This window comes from Oncorhynchus gorbuscha, linkage group LG07 (genome assembly GCF_021184085.1).
Source record: "Oncorhynchus gorbuscha isolate QuinsamMale2020 ecotype Even-year linkage group LG07, OgorEven_v1.0, whole genome shotgun sequence".
NCBI lineage: Eukaryota > Metazoa > Chordata > Actinopteri > Salmoniformes > Salmonidae > Oncorhynchus > Oncorhynchus gorbuscha.
Window position 1 is genome coordinate 49651479 of NC_060179.1, and position 18719 is coordinate 49670197.

An 18719-nucleotide genomic window follows, 5' to 3' on the forward strand; every position below is an offset into this window, starting at 1 on the left:
ACTTCCTACTTGAGGCATTTGGCAGGAGGGATGTCGTTTCTGAATGTTGTATGTTGCCACTTGGTGGTAAATTACAAGCATTAACCACGACAATGTTTATCATATGCGCCTACAATTTGATTAAGACTTGGCCGAAGCAATATATGGAAAGCAATGTATGGAAGTCGGTAGGCCAATGTCCAATTTCTAAAAAACACTGAGTATAACTTATTTTAAGTTGCAAACAAGTTTGTAATACCTTAATGGCAATGTAATGCCACGTTGTAAAAGCCATTTTCAATATCATCTTTATGTATTACACTAACCACAGCTACAGACGCCTATAGAAAGGAACTTCAGCAGAAAAGGCCTTGGCCAATTGCAACCAAGGGACAGTTAACCCATTAAAAAAAATGCTGCAAAAAATATACTGCAAGCAGTTTATGGACAAGGTATGGCAGCAATCCATGCTTTGGTTTTTGTTAACCTGGACACTTTCAAACGCTAACTTTATTTGCATTTGTGGCAGAAATCCATTGCAGTCAATGGTACCCATATTTGCATTTTCATACTTTATGGCCAAGTCTTTCTGTATCTAAAATGGATTATTTAGCTCAACGAAGTGATATAAATGATGTGGACATGAAAGCGCACAAATGCTAATATAGGTACCATTGGAGTGTTTGTAATCATGTCGACAAGTTATTCGTGGATTACATAAAATTGTAAGTAGCCAACACGAGTAAATTGCTACAGTGGATTTGCTGTGGTAAACAAGGGAATACTTCATTTCAGTTGTAGGGAATTGTCATATTTCAATCTGTGCAGTCTTCTCAATGAGGCTTAATTAATACAAATATAATAGTATTTGTCCTGCCCGTAGTGAACAGGACAAACATGTCTTGAAAAACTTTGAGAAAGCAGAACTAAAAGTTAACACCCACAGCTTAATGCTTCTTGATGGTTTAGCTGAAAAAATTGTGCTTACATAATAAAATACCATTGAGCATGACAATTACCCTCTGTTCTTTACATTTCAACTATTTTCTGCCGTGCACATTACTTAAAGTTAACCTAGAAGTTCAACAAGTCATCAGACACAAAATGTACAGAAACCCATACAATAAATCAGTGCCATTCAAGCAGTGCCATTCAACAGGTGTAAAGTTCTTAAGTAAAAATACTTTAAAGTAGTATTTAAGTCATTTTTTTGGTATCTACTTTACTATTTATATTTTTGACAACTTTTACTTCACTACATTTCGAAAGGAAATAATGTACTTTTTACTCCATACAGTTTGCCTGTCACCCTAAAGTACTCATTACATTTTGAATGCTTAGCAGGACAGGAACATTGTCAAATTCACACACTTATCAAGAGAACATCCCTAGTGAATCTGGCAGATTCACTAAACACAAATGCTTTGTTTGAAAAGTGTCTGAGTGTTGGCGTGTGCCCCTGGCTATCTGTAAATAAATGTTTAAAAAAATAAACAAGAAAATAGTGCTGGCTGGTTTGCTTATAATATAAGGAATTTGAAATGATTTATATGTTTACTTTTGCTACTTAAGTACATTTTAGCAATTCAATTTACTTTGGTACTTAAGTATATTTAAAAACAAGTACTTTTAAATTTTTACTCAAGTAGTATTTTACTGGGTGACTTTCACTTGAGTCATTTTCTAAAGGTATCTTTACTTTGACTCAAGTATGACAATTTGGGTACTTTTACCATCACTGCCATTCAAACAACCATGTTGAAAATACATTTCAGCCCCAAAAAGTAGAATTGTGCAATTTGTTTATTGGCTGATTGACAATTGCAGTGTACTTACGTGCTGATTGAAAGGAGACCCCTTTAGCAAGCACAGTTAATATTTTCAGCATTTCTTTCAAAAACATGATCTTTAAACTGTTAGTATTTGAACATATCACAACCACAAACATGTGTCCAGTTACAAACCTATTTTCTTCTGAAAGGAAAAGTACACACAGCAATAGGCCTATACTATGTTTGACAGTTCGGTCTACAACGTTTGAAACCTATGCACTCAAATCACCATGACTCGGTCACGGATTACCATTCATAAAAACAACCTATGAGAAACTTGGTTCCATGAACAAACATAGGAATGTTATGGTTGGATATACGTAGTGTTGTATGATAGAAATATAAGAAAGGGGATGATTCTTACAATGTGAAAGAGGAAAATTAGTACAAGTGTGATGCAGACAACATTTATAGATGCGAGTCCTGTAGTACCACAAGTATGACTTATGTGCTTAAAACTGACATGCAGGTGTCTCCTAAAAAGAAACAGCTTATTTCCTTCGTCTGCAGTGTCTGTTCCTTATACAATCCACAGGTGAAATGTTGCTTGTAGCCAGACATCTAGAATAACAGTACTTTTGATACATACAATATTGCATTGTTTAGGCCAATTCACTACTATATCTAAAAGAAATGTGACATCTCAGTTCTTTAGCATTCCCATGTAATTGAATCCCCCTGTGACTCAACCATGTAAGTCCTTCAAAACAACAAGAATAGTCTCAATACCCAACACAATGGAGAAGATTGGAATTCTGATTATATTCACAACATCCATTCTCTTTGGGACAGAGAACCTACCCTGGCCCTGTCAATAGGTAAAGCATCAGTGGCAAAATGACCCCCCTCTCATTGGGTGTCAGGGGTCGTGTAGCGGCCTGGCTGATTGGCCAACCGGCCCGTCAGTATTGTGTTGTCGGCCATGGCGACCAGCTCGTTGACAGTGTGCAGAAGGTTGTGCCTGTGCTTCATCAGCAGCCAGTGGTTGAGCCGCTGGTCCCTGAAGCCCATCTCCAGCAGCACGGCCATCATGGAGGCGTCCTGGCTGGCCGGGTCCACACCACGCTGCAGTGAAGGGGGTGGGGGAGCCAGGTCAAAAGGTTAGTTCTCGTTTGTCATGTCAAAAGTGCACAGGGGTTATACAATAATACTGTACATTCAACACTGTAAAAATAGACATGCATCACCTTGGTCTTTTGAGCCAAAAACACTTTAAAATAGATAAGCAACTTTTTTCACAGTTGTATGAAATAATCACTCATCTTTATGACGTTATAACCATTCATCATAAAGCATATTAAAAAGTTACGTCAAGTTTTATCTCATGGCAGTGTGTGACGTAGTGTGCTGTACGTGGGACCTACCTGTGTGGAGCAGCTCTGTCCAGTGAAGAGAGCCTTATAGGCGGACGCTGCCACTGACAGAACGCCCTTTACTAGTCCCTCCGTGATACCGCCTTGGCCCCTACAGAACAGGAAGGATGTTGTCAGCCACTATGGGGAACTATTTGTTCCAGGGCCAGTGGTTTGGAGCTAGCAATGCTTTCACAAGACCCAAAATGCCACAAAGCGTGTCAAAAAAAAGCTGTGTCACAGTTATATCACCAATGACATCACACCATGAAGGTCTTTAAATATCTTCTCTTTATTGTAGTTTTATCATTTACAGTTGTATCTTCTGATATCTACCTGTAGGCAGGTAGCGTAGTGGTTTAGGGCATTGGGCCAGTAACTGAAAGGTTTCTGGTTCGAATCCAGAGCCGATGAGGTGAAATGGGTTGACGTGCCCTTGAGCAAGGCACTTAACCCTAATCTGGATGAGATCTTCTGCTAAATGACTAAGATGTAAATGTCATGTGTCAAAAATACTGTGCCTATCAACAATTAATGATTAGTAGACATTGAAACGTTTCACATTCAAATATTAATTTGTTGGCAGAAACCAAGTGTTTCAATCAAGACAAATGAGGACAAACATTTTGTTGGGGGGACTTTTACCATTGAAAAGCGATATTACAAGTATAAATACAGTAAAGTACAAACACTAAAATGTTTGAAGCAAAATAGCATTGTTTTTTTAATGACAATTGCTAAATTCAAGGAGTTGGTCTGATGGGTGCAGTCTCATGACATCAGCCTCCCCCTTGCTTGCGGGAACAATGGAGAAGCAATAGAGGACCAAAGAGGAAAGGCCCACCTGCCATATCATGAGGAGATCCGGACCACCTATTGAGATGCGACCTTTGTTAAGTAAATCAGGTGATAAATGACGTACTAGGGAGGCTGGAGTCGGTCTTTTAATATTGTGTAGGTGTTTCACCTTGGGCGCAGGGAGCTGCAGGGTCTGGAGTTGTACGTCTCCAAGGCACTGGCTAAGCCCGATGGTCTGGTTGTACGCGATACTGAAATATAGATGGGTGGGGGGGGGGGGGACACATGCTGGATGAGAGAGCTATTACAGAACAGTTGAGACGTTTTCCTGTTCCCGTCTCTTCGAAAGACACATATGTTTCCTTTCTGGTCAGTGGCCGCAGACGGCGAAGTGAACACATCCTCAAAAAGACATGATGGAACAAACACAAGACAAGCTCGTCACATTAGTTCAATTGCATATTGTTTTTGGACTGTGTGATCAGAGCTTCAAAAAAAAAAAAAAACACGTCGCGTCTGCTTCATGCAGTGAACAGGCTGTATTTTCTAGACACTTTCCCGACCGGCTGTGTGTGTCTTAACACTCACCATTTAAATGGACCACTGGTTGGCATGGTTCTACTGGTCCAGACGCTCGTTGACTTGTTGGCTCTGCAACGTGGACTGCTTCAGACCTGGAAAACACACCAAAATTAATGATATACTGATCGGAAAGAGAACGGACAGTGGGGTATAATTGGGTATAATATCAGTCTGATAGTCCTCCCGCAGAAGATACTGAACAATTTGATTGAACAGTAACATATGGTGATATCATTGTCCCCTGTAATAGCTGAGCTGATAGCCTACTATTGCCTCAGAGAGCCCTCTCACCTGTGTGTGTACAGGGCTTGTGGGGGCAGGAGAGAGACCGGCGGTGGCACCACCTCAGGGGTAAGGGGGACAGCATCCAGCGTCTGGGAGGCACACAGCATCTGGTTGACACTGCTGTGGATGGTGGTCTCCGTGACTGTGGCTGCAGCCTCGCCCCTCTCTTGCCTCTCCCCCTCTGGGGTGGCTCTGTCCAGCTCCTCAGGCTCAGAGTCTGACGCCGCCTCCTGCTCCACGGCTGCCGTAATGACAGGCTCCGAGAGGGCAGAGCTGTACGTGGACTCGTCCAGCGGCCGACAGGTGTCGAAGCAGTCCGGCAGGACTATGACGTAGTCCTCGCAGGAGGACGAGGACAAGGTGGAGATTTGGCTGCTCACCTCGTCCCAGTCCGCTCGTTCTTCTTCTTCTTCCTCCTCATGTTCTTTCTCCTCTTCAATCTCCACATAGTTGTCATCCTTTTCATCTTCTTTATCCTCGGCTTTCTGGTCCTTCACATCCTTTCTGCCTTTGTTGTCTTCCTCGTCCTCCTCCTTCATTGCATACAGCTCCATATACACATTCTCAACCTCTGGGGCCAGAAGCATCTCTGAGGACAATGCATTGAGAACAAACCAACTGTTTTCTGATTATGTCTCGTAATCATGTCTTCTGCTAATTTACAATTGCCAATGTGTAAAAAGGTGAGAGCATTACTTGGTGCATTTTGACTTGAGTTACTAGAGTCTGTAAACAGAAGCAGACAGTGAGAGTGGTTCCTTACCTGTGACAGTCTCCTCTGAAAGTGTGATCTGGGGAAGGCCTGGAGGTGAACCTTGATCTCTCATGACACCCATCATCAGCAAATCTGGTCCTGTCACTCTTAATGTGGTGTCAAATACTTTCCTCTCATAGCCGAAGACAGGGCCCGAGGCTACAGCTCCAAAAACTGAAACAACTTTAGTTTTTAACTTCAATTTAGACTATTTAGTTATTTAGCAGACGCTCTTATACAGAGCGACTTACAGTTATGAGTGCATACATTTTCATACTGGTCCACCGTGGGAATCGAACCCACAACCCTGGCATTACAGGGTTGTGGGTTCAATACTGTCATACAGTATTGCATGACAGTCATAACAAATACCACAGATAGTGAGTGGACAGAACAACCATACTCAGTTGAATGATAAAGTCCCATATCATTTTCACTTAGTGATGTTTACATGTTTTCACATTTTGTTGGGAAATTCAACCAAACAAGATCACCTCTGGGCTTGCAGTAGCTGGGCTGATGTCTGCGAGGGAGCTTGTGGTCGGGAGCCTCCTCGAGGGCGAGGGAGCGGATCACCGTCTCACACACAAACTGAGTCCCGCTGAGGTCTTCCTCCTCGTGGCCAGGTGGGTCAGAGTTCTTCCCGTTCACTCCTGACCACAACACCCAATACAAAGATTAGGGTCGTGCCCGATTCAGGGTCATCACTCGGATCAAAACTTCTTTCACTCAAGCCGACACGTCCCCCTAGTTAACATAACGCCTCAATTCTAGCCTACATTCATAAGCAACACAACATCTCACAATTTGATATGTATTGTTTTCACTTATTTACTGTACAACTCAGTATGGTGAAAGTCCACGACATTCGCCTCTACCTTACCTAGCAGGTTGTGGACCCGGTTCATCTCTGTGTTGTTTTCGACCTGGTCGGTGCCTGGGCGCTCCAGTAGAGGGCCATTGTGGGGTAGAGGGGACACACAGGGGGTCAGATCTACCAATGGAACAAAAACAAACTCATCTCGGTCATCACAAGTCTGACAAGCATTAGGTCTTGAAACTCTCTGAATATCAGGGAAGAAAATGCCCCATCAAAAAAAAAAACTTGACATGCATTGTGGTGGCGTCGTATTATTTCTTACCGACTGGAGTGTTGTTTGGAACTTTCTCCAACTCTTGCACAACGTTAATATCCAGCAATTCAAAGGACAAAAGATCCTAAAAAAAAATACAAAAAATACAAAGCACAAATATTGTTGAGTCATTGAATAAAAGCTTGACGTTGCCCCGTGGTGTACACTACCTTTATGGCAAAGCCTTGACCTAAGCCTTTCCTCACCTGTGTAGTGAGTAGGTCTACAGAGGGGAAGTGGTAGTCTCTGTGGCAGTAGTCTACAGACACGGCCAGACCACTGTCCCTGGAGCTGTTACTCGACATACCCTCCACCTTCACCACCACAGGCCCGGGCTCCACCTCCTGAAGCAGTGTGGGAGAATGTCTGAACATAAGCAAGGCTTGGAATGATATAGTGGTGGAAATAGGCTGGATTTTGAGGTTTTATTACTGAATCTAAGTCCAGCCCTATAGAAGTGTCTGCATTAGCTAAGTAAACATTATTGCTTTGTACCTGGTGTCAAATTTGCTTAGTAAATCCGTCCCTGCACTAGTGTATGTACTGGGTAAAGAAATGTGAATGGGACACAGAGGTGGTTGACTTGCCAGGCATTTGTTCTGTGGACAGTTGGCGTGTGGGCTGGTGCTGGGGGCCACCACAATGCTGCACCACACGCGAGGGCCAAACTGCTCTCCGCAGTGTGCAAGGCGCCAGTGGGAGGTGTAGGTGCCCTCCATCACCGGGGCGATGAAGGTCACACTGACCACGCCCACCTGGCCCGGCTGCAGGAGGGGCACGGCCACCTCACGCTTCTCCTCCAATGCCAGTGCCAGGTTACCCCACATGCACTTCAGCTAAAGACACAGGCATGCAAAGAAGACACAGACATTTACACAAACCCAAGGAACCAGACACAAACACTTAAACAGAGAGCATACACTGAATCCACAATAGGCTGTAGCACTGGTCTGGTTAATCAGACAGGGTAAGTACTAATTACAAATAATCAATAGTTACAATTAGGTGGGGTTCTAGTATTCGGGTTAGAGATTGAGATCGTTTTAGTATGCAGGTTAGGGACTTAGATCGTTCCTCTTGGGTGGTACCTTGGTCTCGGAGGTCCAGTTGATGATGCCTGAGTTCTTCATCTTCCAATACTTGATGAACTTGGTGCCGGGCTCTCGGCGGGTCCCGTCAGGCAGATTTTCATCCAGAAACAAGGCAGCCATAGTGGGCACCAAGGTGGTGTAGGAGACCTCGGGACCCCTAGTATTTCAAGTGTACAGAGCATTGTTGAAAACAGCCCCGGCTTCAGACCCATCCCTGTTTTTTTTTATGAATCATCGAAAAAGCAGGATCCTTTTTTTTGCAGCTCAAAGCAATTTTTTTGTTTAGAAATAAATGAAGCAGCAGCAGCAGATTCACACGTGAGGTAGTTCCATCATCCACCAGCGATAAACTCTATTACAACTATTACAAAGATGGCCTATTTCTTGGGAAAATATTTGATTTTTGCTCCATGCTGGGCCTAGAGACAACCAGCACTCTGACGCCCTCCCGGGGTGGCGCTTACTCTGGACTGGAAGCCTGGGGGTCTGGGGCAGGGCCTGGTGCTGGGGCAGCAGCAGGGGCCTGGGTGGTGGCCACATTGGATCTGGCAGAGGTAGAAGCAGGGCCGCTCCATTGCAGGACCCTCTTCTCCAGCCTCAGCTTCTTCTTAATCTCCTTCACCTCGGCCTTGAGCTGCCTCCGCTCGGCTTTGAGGCGCTGACGCTCAGCCTTGCGCACAGTCCGGTCTCCTCGCCTTGGAAACCTGGGCACAAACAAAATGTAGAGAGAGGTGTGAAGGCTAAGCATCTTCTGACAATGCAAGAAAGTAAGATAGGTAAAGTAATGCATAGACAACATCACAGTAAAGGCAGGCTTCTATATCCAGCGAACTAACCTTAATTCTCCTGACATCCCATGCTCAGGGATGGAGAGGGGAGTCTTGGTTCTCACCAGGTTGTGACTGGGGTCGTGGCTGTGTCGACACAGCTCACATAAGATACAGGATGGACACACTCTGTCGAAAAACAGGACACCAAAAAGAATGCACGGGCAAGGTTATATACTTATATTACTCAATGGAAGTGACATATTTCATGAGGAATAAGTCAAATAAACATTTTATACTATTTCAACTCCTGAGTTAATCATTAACAACATAATAGCACTTGATCTGTTATTGTTGCGATGCGGTTTACCTGCACTGATAAGCTCCATCGGTGGCTGGTCTCTTGCATTTGCTGCATTCCGGAGTGTAGCCCAATGAGGAGTAGGCGGGGGGGCCGGTGGTGGAGGAGTTCACCTTTGGGCCTTTGATATTGACTCCGCCCACTGCTCCAAGGGCCTCGAGAGGCCCATCACAGTTGGGGGTCTTGTGGGTGCAACACTGGCCAGAGAAGTCACTGCACATCCTCTCCACTACCTCCTTCACCACCTCATCCTTGAACTGACAGGAGAGGGATCCCGTTAAAAGAGGATCCCACATTTTTTTTAAAGTTGATTTTTAGGGACGTTTTCCTTTATATTTCTGAAATAGTAAAGAATATAATTTCAATATGGACTTACTTTTTCCATGTAAGATCTAAACCAAGCTGGGGGAAGTTTATCCTCTGGCTTAGTTACTTTGTTGTCCTTCACAACCACCTATAAAATCAAATGATCGACATTAAACTCATTATGATTGGTCAAATTCATACGATGTTCATCAAATCATAGCTCTACTTTTATTATTACATTTGCCCAACATTTCATGAAGACAACGATTATATTGCTCATGCCAAAATATACCACCCTGACACAACACTTTTCTTACATTCAGACAACAATACATCAACATTGAAAGCCGTGAGTGGTGCTCTTACAGCATCTCTCTCGGGAGTGACCTGTGTGCCTCTGTCCACAGTTTTGACCCTGGAGGGGTACGGCGGGGCTGGCCGGAGTTCCCCCTTCAGCTCCTTCACTTCTTGGGTCTTGCCCGACCCAGTGCCAGCCTGCCCCTGCTTCACCTTGTAAATGTTCATGTGCAACTGGTCCCCCTGCTTCTCTGCACTCTGGAGGAAATACATACAACACATGCCACGTTCAGTAATTACACACAGTATTCTACACACTGGAAGAAAAAGTTAAAATATATTTTTTTTAGCTATTAAAAGCCATGAAAGAACATGTAAATTTGAATACCTTCACACCCTCCTCATATTCCTCTGAAACACAATCAAAAGAGATCAGAGAATACATTTGTATTGGTGAAGATTATGAACGGTAAAGCTTTAATAACAGCCACAAAAAAAGCCTATTAAATTAACACTATTTAAATACCTTGGCTATTGATGGAAACCTGGATCAAAGAAAAACGAGATGCAGAAACAGAAAGTGTTACACAATATCTTCAGTTTGCTGTATTCAGTATACTGAATAATCAACCATTATTAATATTTGGGCGGCAGGTTGTCTGGTTCGAATACCAGAGCCGAGTTAATAGTGGACAAAACCTCAATTGCCTCGACTAACATTGACTCTGTACCGGTACCCCCCTTTATATAGTCTCGCTATTGTTAACTTACTGCTGCTCTTTAATTATTTGTTACTTTTATTTCTTAATCTTTTTTAACTGCTTTGTTGGTTAGGGTCCTGTAAGTAAGCATTTCACTCTAAGGTGTTACCTGTTGTATTCGGCGCATGTGACTAATAAAATGCGATTTGATTTGACAAGGTGAAAAAAAAATCCGTTCGCTGTGCACTGCACATCCTCTCCACCACCTCATCCTTGAACTGACAGGAGAGGGATCCCGTTAAAAGAGGTTACCACATTTTTTTTAAAGTTGATTTTTAGGGACGGCCCTAATTGCTCCATCGGCGCTGTACAACTTCGTGACCTTACTCTCTGGTGGAGTTATACGTGTGTGTAAGAGGATAAATATAAGAGCACCCCCTCTGCTAATGTATCTCCTGTGTTGTATTATTGCTACTGTTGTTGTTGTACACCAGAAATGTTGGCACTGCATTCGTTGAAATAATACACAGTAGCACAAAATACATTTGAACTCACCTCCTCGTTGTCCTCATCAAAATATTTCACTTGAAAATGGCTTATTCCAAATGATGCTTTTATCTGCAGATTCAATTTAAAAAGCATGATGATTGAGGATCAGCTTAACAAGATAACATCACATATAATCATTATTTGTGTTGTTAGAAAAATAATTAGCAGACAAATGTATTTCGTGTGGTGTAATGTTGTGCTAGCTAGGCCTGCTAGGCAAGGGGCCTCGAAGAATCCAGGCTAGCTAAACTGCGCCAGCGCTACTTACCCAGGCTTCCACCGACTCCCATTCCGACTTGTCCAAATCTGGAGCAACAAATCTCTTTACATTTCCCCTGAAATTCACTTTAATAGTAACAGGGAGACCCATTGCTAATTTTTGCGATTAAATAAGGACAATCATGAAAGGTAATAGTGGACAAAACGAACTTTCGCACTCGCCAATCCTCTTGTTTACATCTTCAGCTGCGTTCAGGAAAACACGATGACGCGTTCAGCACATACCTAATACGCATGCGTATTCGTTTGTAGTGTTGTCGCATGTTGAATACGTCATTTTTAAGCTCACAAGTGTGGCTGACGGGAGTGGGAAAACCACACGTTTAGCCCCGAATTGAATGAATTGAGGACAATCGTACTTTTACCCGGTTTGTGGTCAAAGAAGATGAATTCTCTCCTCAAGGTGGACAATGAACTCAAAACTAAGGTAAAACGTGATTTATCAACGCCACATGTCACGAAACATCATGGGGGAAAGTTGCTAGCTAATGTAATGCTAACGTGACCTAGCTTGCAATTATATGAATCAGAATGAGGCCAAGTGTTTAAGGTAATTTGCTTTATCTTCTGCGCCCGTCATAACGGACAAGGCAAACTGTCTAACAGTTTGAACAAAAGGGTTGCTGTGCCGCATATTTCGGTGAGAGCTAACGGTGTCGAGGTACCGTTAACTCAATTCGGCACAATTTTTTTTTAGGCCTAGTCAGTAGAGTAAGCATGTTGAAATGACGTTGATGAACTGATGACTGGTATCATATTCCAGACAGTAGTCTAGTCTACTCACTTGTTGTATTTAAACAGACTTGCTGATTTATTGAATTGTTTGCCTGTGATATGACAGTTGTTTGGTTATTTGTTCAGGTCGATGCTTTCAGAGAACGAATTACTGGGGAGGTGAGTTTCCTTTCAGTGGTTTATTCATTGAGGGACAAAAGCAAGTATTTTAGCTAGCTACCTGTATCTAGATCTGTATGTAATTTTCCAACTCAACTCTTTGTTTCACAGGCGGAGGAGTTAGTTGCAAGTTTTTTCCCAAATAAGTTATTGGAACTCGACCATTTCCTCAAGGTAAACATATTTATGTCATCAAAATGAAACGATTAGTCAAATGTCCTCTTGACTTCCCTTTATAGTGTGTGTATGTGTTGTTGGTCATCCTTTGCAGGATCCTGGCTTAAACATCTGTGAACTGAAGGAAATACACTCAGAAATCAACTTGACTGTGCCAGACCCCATTATACTCTCGAACCTCCATGATGGACTTGAAGCGGTGAGACTTGGAATGGAATTTAACACCCTGTAATTACCAAATGCCATCTGTGATTGCATGTGTTCATTGTAAACAACTTGATATCCTCTTCAAAGCAAAATGCCAAAAAGAGGAAGATGGAAGATGGCTCTGGGGAGGACAAGGGTGAGTAATTCACACACATTTTTACCTCTGAGTTTTCTGGTGTTTCGTTTTTTTTTTTACCACGGGCCTAGTATGGGTGCCTGGCTTTGTCTGAAAGTGGGGGGTGGAAAGCTTTGGTATAATAGCTGCTCCTGAGTGGCCCAGCAGTCTAAAACACTGTCTGTGCTAGAGGTGGCACTACAGACCCTGGTTCAATCCTGGGCTGTGTCACAACCGGCTGTGATCGGGGGTCCTATATGGCGGCGCACAATTGGCCCAGCGTTGTCCGGGTTAGGGGAGTGTTTGGCCGGCGGAGGGCCGTCATTGTAAAATAAGCATTTGTTCTCAACTGACTTGTCTAGTCAAATAAAATACTTATCAAGTAATGCAAACAGACCCTGTGCAAGGATAAAGTGACTAAGGGGGCAATTGAAATCGGTGAGAGGGCACATTTTTTGGGGGGTTCTTGGAATTTATATTGAATTCTGCTTATATCACGCTATACCACAAACAAAGTTCAAATGCAGAGACTCAGACTATTGAGTGCTTTTGGTTGGCAGGAAATATGTAGTCCTCACATTTTATTGGTCACATACATGTTTAGCAGATGTTATTGCGGGTTTAGCGAAATGCTTGTGTTTCAAGTTCCAACAGTGCAGTAATATCGAACAATTTCACAACAACACACACAACTAAAGGAATGGAATTAAGAATATATTAAGAATATATAACTATTTGGACAAGCAATGTCAGAGCGGCATAGACAAATACAGTAGAATAGAATACGGTATACATGAGTTGAGTGATGCAAATTATGTCAACATTATTAACAATGACTAGTGTCTATGTATATAGGGCAGCAGCCTCTAATGTGCTAGTGATGGCTAATTAACAGTATGATGGCCTTGAGATTGAAAAACAGCTTCTATCTCTCTGTCCCAGCTTTGATGCACTGACCTCGCCTTCTGGATGATAGCGGGGTGAACAGGCAGTGGCTCAGCTGGTTGTTGTCCTTGATGATCTTTTTGGCCTTCCTGTGACATCGGGTGCTGTAGGTGTCCTGGAGGGCAGGTAGTTTGCCCCCGGTGATGCGTTGAGTAGACTGCACCACCCCCTGAAGAGCCCTGCGGTTGTGTGCGGTGCAGTTGCTGTACCAGGTGGTGATATAGCCCAACAGGATGCTCTGGATGCATCTGTAGAAGTTTGAAGGTTTTAGGTGCCAAGGCGCTGTTGCGCCGCCTTCAGCACCACTGTCTGGGTGGACCATTTCAGTTTGCCAGTGATGTGTACGCCGAGGAACTTGAAGCTTTCCACCTTCTCCACTCTGATCCTGTCGATGTGGACAGGTGGGTGCTGCCTCTGCTGTATCCTGACGTCCACGATCAGCTTCTTTGTTTTGTTGACGTTGAGTGAGAGGTTGTTTTCCAGGCACCACACTCCCAGGGCCTTCACCTCCTCCCGTAAGCTTGTCATTGTTGGTAATCAGGCATACTGTTGTGTCGTCTGCCAACTTGATGATTGAGTTGGAGGCGTGTGTGGCCACGCAGTCGTGGGCACAGGAGGTGGCTGAGCACGTACCATTGTGGGGCCCCTGTGTTGAGGATCAGCGAAGTGGAGGTGTTTCCTACTTTCCCCATCTGGGGGCGGACGGTCAGGAAGTCGAGGACTCAGTTGCACAGGGCGGGGTTCAGACCCAGGGTCCCAAACTTAATGTTGAGAATGGAGGGTACTATGTGGTTGAACGCTGAGCTGTAGTCAATGAACAGCGTTCTTACATAGGTATTCTTCTTGTCCAGGTGGGATAGGGCAGTGTGATGGCGACTGCATCGTCTGTGGATCTATTGGGGCAGTAAGCAAATTTGAAGTGGGTCTCGGGTGTCAGCTAAGGTAGGGGTGATATGATCCTGGTCTCAAAGCACTTCATAATGACAGAAGTGTGCTATGGGGCGATAGTCATTTTGTTCAGTTAAACAGACTATGTGAATGCAACCATACACACGGGTGTCTTAACAAAATAATGCGAACTAAATGCCGAAAGTAGTACCCTAGTTATTCATGCAAACTAAGGTACTAAATAGCAGTTTGTCTTAGATTACCGACACAACTGCGAATATGAACGAACACAATGCCGGCATACATTAAAAACAGTTTCAATACTTGCAGTTCCATTTAAACGCATGAAAAGCAATAGGCTACCAAGATAACCATAGCAATAATATGTAGGCTATCCATTTCTATGATGAAACATACTAATATGTAGCTATACCCAGGAGAGTCATTTGGTTTCTTGCATCGGAATGATATTGATTTCTGCTTATATCACACCAAAACACAAACCTAAAACTTAAAATGCAGAGACCATTGAGTGCTTTTGACCAAAAAGTGACAGGTTGGCGTGAAATCTGTGTCGCTCTATCAGCACCATGGACAGCACCCTACACACTTAGCAAGGCTGTTTTGGCAATGGAATTATAGGCTAGCTAAAGAAGTCATTTTGCCATTGCATAGCCTAGGTGTTTGCTGAAAATGAAGCCACTGGCTATACTACCAAGATTTTGATGTAAAACCAACCAATTAAACTGAACAACATTATAAACGCGTCATGCAACAATTAACGATTTTACTGAGTTACAGTTCATATAAGGAAATCGGTCAATTGAAGTAAATGTATTAATCTCTAATCTTTGGATTTCACATAACTGGACAGGGGCACCATGGTTAGCCCCCCCCCCAGGCAGAAATACTCCTCAGTTTCATTAGCTGTCAGGATGGCTGGTCTCAGACAATCCCCCAGGTGACGAAGCCGGATGTGGAGGTCCTGGGCTGGTGTAGTTACACAGGGTCATGCTCCTTCAACTTTAGACATCTGTGGCATTGTGTTGTGACAAAACGGTACATTTTAGAGTGTCCCCTGCAAGATGCACGTGTGTAATGATCATGCTGTTTAATCAGATTCTTGATACGCCATACCTGTCAGGTGGATGGGTTATCTTGGCAAATGAGAAATGCTCACCAACAGATGTAAAGACATTTGAGAGAAATAAGCTTTTTGTGCATTTGAAACATTTCAGGGATTTTTTTTAAAACTTCAGCTAATGAAACGTGACCAACACTTTACATGTTGCGTTTTATATTTTAGTTGAGCATACGTTCGTTTCTTACCTTTCCACAGGAGTTGCGGTCTTCTTGATGCTCTGTTGAACTTCCTGAGTAATTGATCATTTCATTCTTCCCGAAATCGTCTTTTAAGATCCCCCTCAAATGCCAGTTGGATTAGTTGAGCTTTCGTTGGATGTAGCATGCTTCATCTGTGCTGACTTAACACATTTGTCAGTGGAAAATAAGTTATTGCCAGCTGCCTATCATTTAACAAGTGTTGACACCTCAGTTCCCATTGCACACCAAACTTGTTTTTCTTTCTGCAGTGCATTTCAAATGCTCCCTGTTTGATGCGTGCCTAGCGAATCCTTTGGTTCTATCAATAGCATGCTTCCAGTTAGAATACCCGCCTTGGACGAAAGCCATGGACCCAATACAGAACTTTGTGTCACTTTGGTTCCCCTGTCAATCTGCAGAAACTCAGTATTTCAGCCACTCATTTCCTATGAACCGGTTGCTATTAAATGGACGTTTTTCAACAGAAACCCTGCGGCTAGGTTAAGATTCTAACCTGGTCCGCCTCCTCTGTTCCAAGATTTGTCAGGAACAGTCGGAACGGGCTGTGGAGCCATTATCCCGGCGGCAGTTGTTGAAGGGTGCGTCTGCTCTTCACGCGGAACTCGTTGAAGCTCGGCGGCAGCATCTTCTGCGGGTCTTGCCGGCGGCCTCAGTGGTTTGACTTCTGGTATCCATTATGGCTGGTTATAGCTAAATAAGCTAATAGCACTAATGACTTTTTACAGCTAGCATGGAAGCTAACTGAACTCTAGCGGTGGAGTGGGAAGCAGCTTAAACTGTAAACTTGACCCTGTCCTTAAATCGTGCAGTTCTCTACTAAGGTGTAACCTTTTGTAGGCTGGTGGAAGGCTACTCAGTCCTACTGCGCTCCAGCAAAATCGGGACATGCCTGTGCTCGTCATGGCTCTAACAGGCAAAGTGAAACCCTACAATCAATTTGTTTGTGGTGAATGGAGCTCAAATGATGTGACAATACCATTGAACCAACGCCATCGGATATGAAACAACAATACAGATGTAAGAGTACAACAAAATGGATAAAGAAATGTATTATTGCAGGTGCCTTTTCATTGTAAGCATTAGTGGTACAACTAGTGCTTTCTAACTGCACTGAACCAACACAGTGTGCGTGGGAGCGACGCAAAACTTTAGTGGTCAAAACCATTCATCTTGAGGCGATGGGGGGTGGGTGCAAAATGCAATCTGTTTTATTATATCATATATACAATTTGAATACCTAGCTCTAATTATGACTAATTATTGAAAATGGTAGATTACCCAATGTATCATGATATTGTTCTAGTTAGTGGGGACGCAAAACATGTTTGCACCCCTATTTTGAAAGTGGGGTTGCAGCTGCTCCGTTTGCTCTTATGGTCAAGTCCAGTTATAAAACCTCTCTCGTTCATCTTCTCTTCCCCTTCTACAGTGGCTGGCACCAAGGTTTTTGTCATGCCCGGTGGGATGATGAAGAGCAATGCCAAGCTGGTGGACCTGATCGAGAAGGTCAAGCCAGAGATCAGGACACTGATAGAGAAATGTAACACGGTACGTAGCTTTATCCCACACCGTTTCTTCCTTAATCTATTTGGACGGGTGCTCATATCACTCATTGAATATTAGATCATGGGTGATAAGTAGTCTTTCTTGTTCTTCAGGTCAAAATGTGGGTTCAGTTGCTTATCCCAAGAATAGAAGATGGCAACAACTTTGGAGTTTCAATTCAGGTGCCATGTTTACTTTAAATGTATTAAAAGGGCAAATGTTATTGCAGTCTGTACCTAAGGTCTCATTTCAGTGTATAGCTACATTGAACCATTACTCAATTACTGATTGGGCATCTGCAGGAGGAGACAGTTGCTGAACTCCGAACAGTGGAGGGAGAGGCAGCATCTTACCTCGACCAGATATCCAGGTACGAACTAGTCTTTACTTTGTTTACGCTGAGCACTCTTACTGCAGTAGACTATGTAATCATCTTATTTCCTTTCTGCCCATAGATACTACATCACAAGAGCAAAGCTGGTGTCCAAAATAGCAAAATACCCACATGTGGTAAGTGTGATTTGCTAACTGCAGGTCTGGTTGGCAAGCTTCTTCCAGGCAGAAACCTATCTAGTGTGTGCATTTACTGAGGGCAAACCGATGGTATGGACATTTGGATATCGTTCCAACCCTAATATGCATATTTTACCTGCACCTACATTACTATTTACCTTATGTCGCTAAATAGGAGGACTACCGGCGCACAGTGACGGAGATTGATGAGAAAGAATACATCAGCCTGAAGATCATAGTTTCAGAGCTGAGAAATCAATATGTGAGTCAAATGTCCTGTTATACACAGGAATAGTTTTCCTCACCATCCATTTCTACCCGCAAGTTAACATGTTGCGTTCTAATCCTGAACTCTGCTCTGCTACAGGTAACGTTACACGACATGATCTTGAAGAACATTGACAAGATAAAGAAGCCTAGGAGCAGTAATGCCGAGGCGTTGTACTAAGACTGACCCAACCACCCTTCCCCTGCCATGTTGTCAAGTTTTACGGTACCCCCAAGCCTGGGTTTGGGTCGTCTGACCGTCTAGAGCTAGACCATCGCGCCCAGATCAGTACAATCCAGAAACCATAGCCCCAGTAGAGACAACGTATTTTCGTTTTTGATTTGTAAAATATCGTCATTGTTTTAAAACCCTTTCAAGAATACGTTATGAGATTGCTCGACGAACAGAGAGGTCTAGAAAAAGTGCTATGTATTTTTAAAAATGTAATTAAAAAAACATTTTGTCCATGCATCTCCCACTGTCTTTTGTTGAACTTATTTACACCCAGCTCTGTTTTGGATTGGTCCAAGATAGCATTGACCATTTTGATATCTGTCTACTGCTTTACCGAATGTGTTCTATGGCTGCGATAGGAGACAAGTCCCATGTAGGTCACTGAAGAAGTGCTTTTAGCAGCTGTGTGTTCAATTACCCTGGTGGTAATGGCTGACTGCCTGTATGCTGGATATTATGGACTCTAAGCAGAACAATTATTTCAGAATGTAAGATTGTTTCGATTTTTTAAAAAGTTGTATTT

General features: G+C 43.2%; 2 protein-coding genes across 5 annotated transcripts; one reads left to right on the forward strand and one right to left on the reverse strand.

Annotated features, from left to right (window-relative positions):
* Positions 1-1767: 1767 nt before the first annotated feature.
* LOC124039959 (next to BRCA1 gene 1 protein-like) lies at positions 1768-11288 on the reverse strand. Of its 4 annotated transcripts, XR_006839663.1 has the most exons (22): positions 11056-11288; positions 10794-10856; positions 10064-10082; positions 9926-9948; positions 9607-9795; positions 9311-9388; positions 8944-9191; positions 8643-8762; positions 8271-8510; positions 7804-7963; positions 7303-7551; positions 6922-7059; positions 6725-6800; positions 6466-6576; positions 6077-6235; positions 5592-5756; positions 4835-5417; positions 4550-4635; positions 4131-4212; positions 3500-3648; positions 3176-3275; positions 2735-2876 (listed from the first exon to the last, which is right to left on the reverse strand). XR_006839663.1 is itself a non-coding variant. In XM_046356550.1 (21 exons), the coding sequence occupies exons 1-21, from the start codon at positions 11155-11157 to the stop codon at positions 2661-2663; spliced, it is 3207 nt and encodes a 1068-aa protein (XP_046212506.1). In that variant the 5' UTR covers positions 11158-11287; the 3' UTR covers positions 1768-2660. The 4 variants fall into 4 exon arrangements, 3 of the variants coding, with proteins under 3 accessions (XP_046212506.1, XP_046212507.1, XP_046212508.1); XM_046356550.1 differs by lacking the exon at positions 3500-3648 and having other exon boundaries at positions 1768-2876; positions 11056-11287; XM_046356551.1 differs by lacking the exons at positions 3500-3648; positions 5592-5756 and having other exon boundaries at positions 1768-2876; positions 11056-11287.
* A 42-nt stretch (positions 11289-11330) lies between these two features.
* On the forward strand, positions 11331-18433 carry psme3 (proteasome activator subunit 3). Its single transcript, XM_046356553.1, has 11 exons — positions 11331-11493; positions 11928-11960; positions 12072-12134; positions 12232-12336; positions 12432-12480; positions 17066-17184; positions 17295-17363; positions 17484-17551; positions 17637-17691; positions 17870-17956; positions 18062-18433. The coding sequence occupies exons 1-11, from the start codon at positions 11452-11454 to the stop codon at positions 18140-18142; spliced, it is 771 nt and encodes a 256-aa protein (XP_046212509.1). The 5' UTR covers positions 11331-11451; the 3' UTR covers positions 18143-18433.
* Positions 18434-18719: the final 286 nt, after the last annotated feature.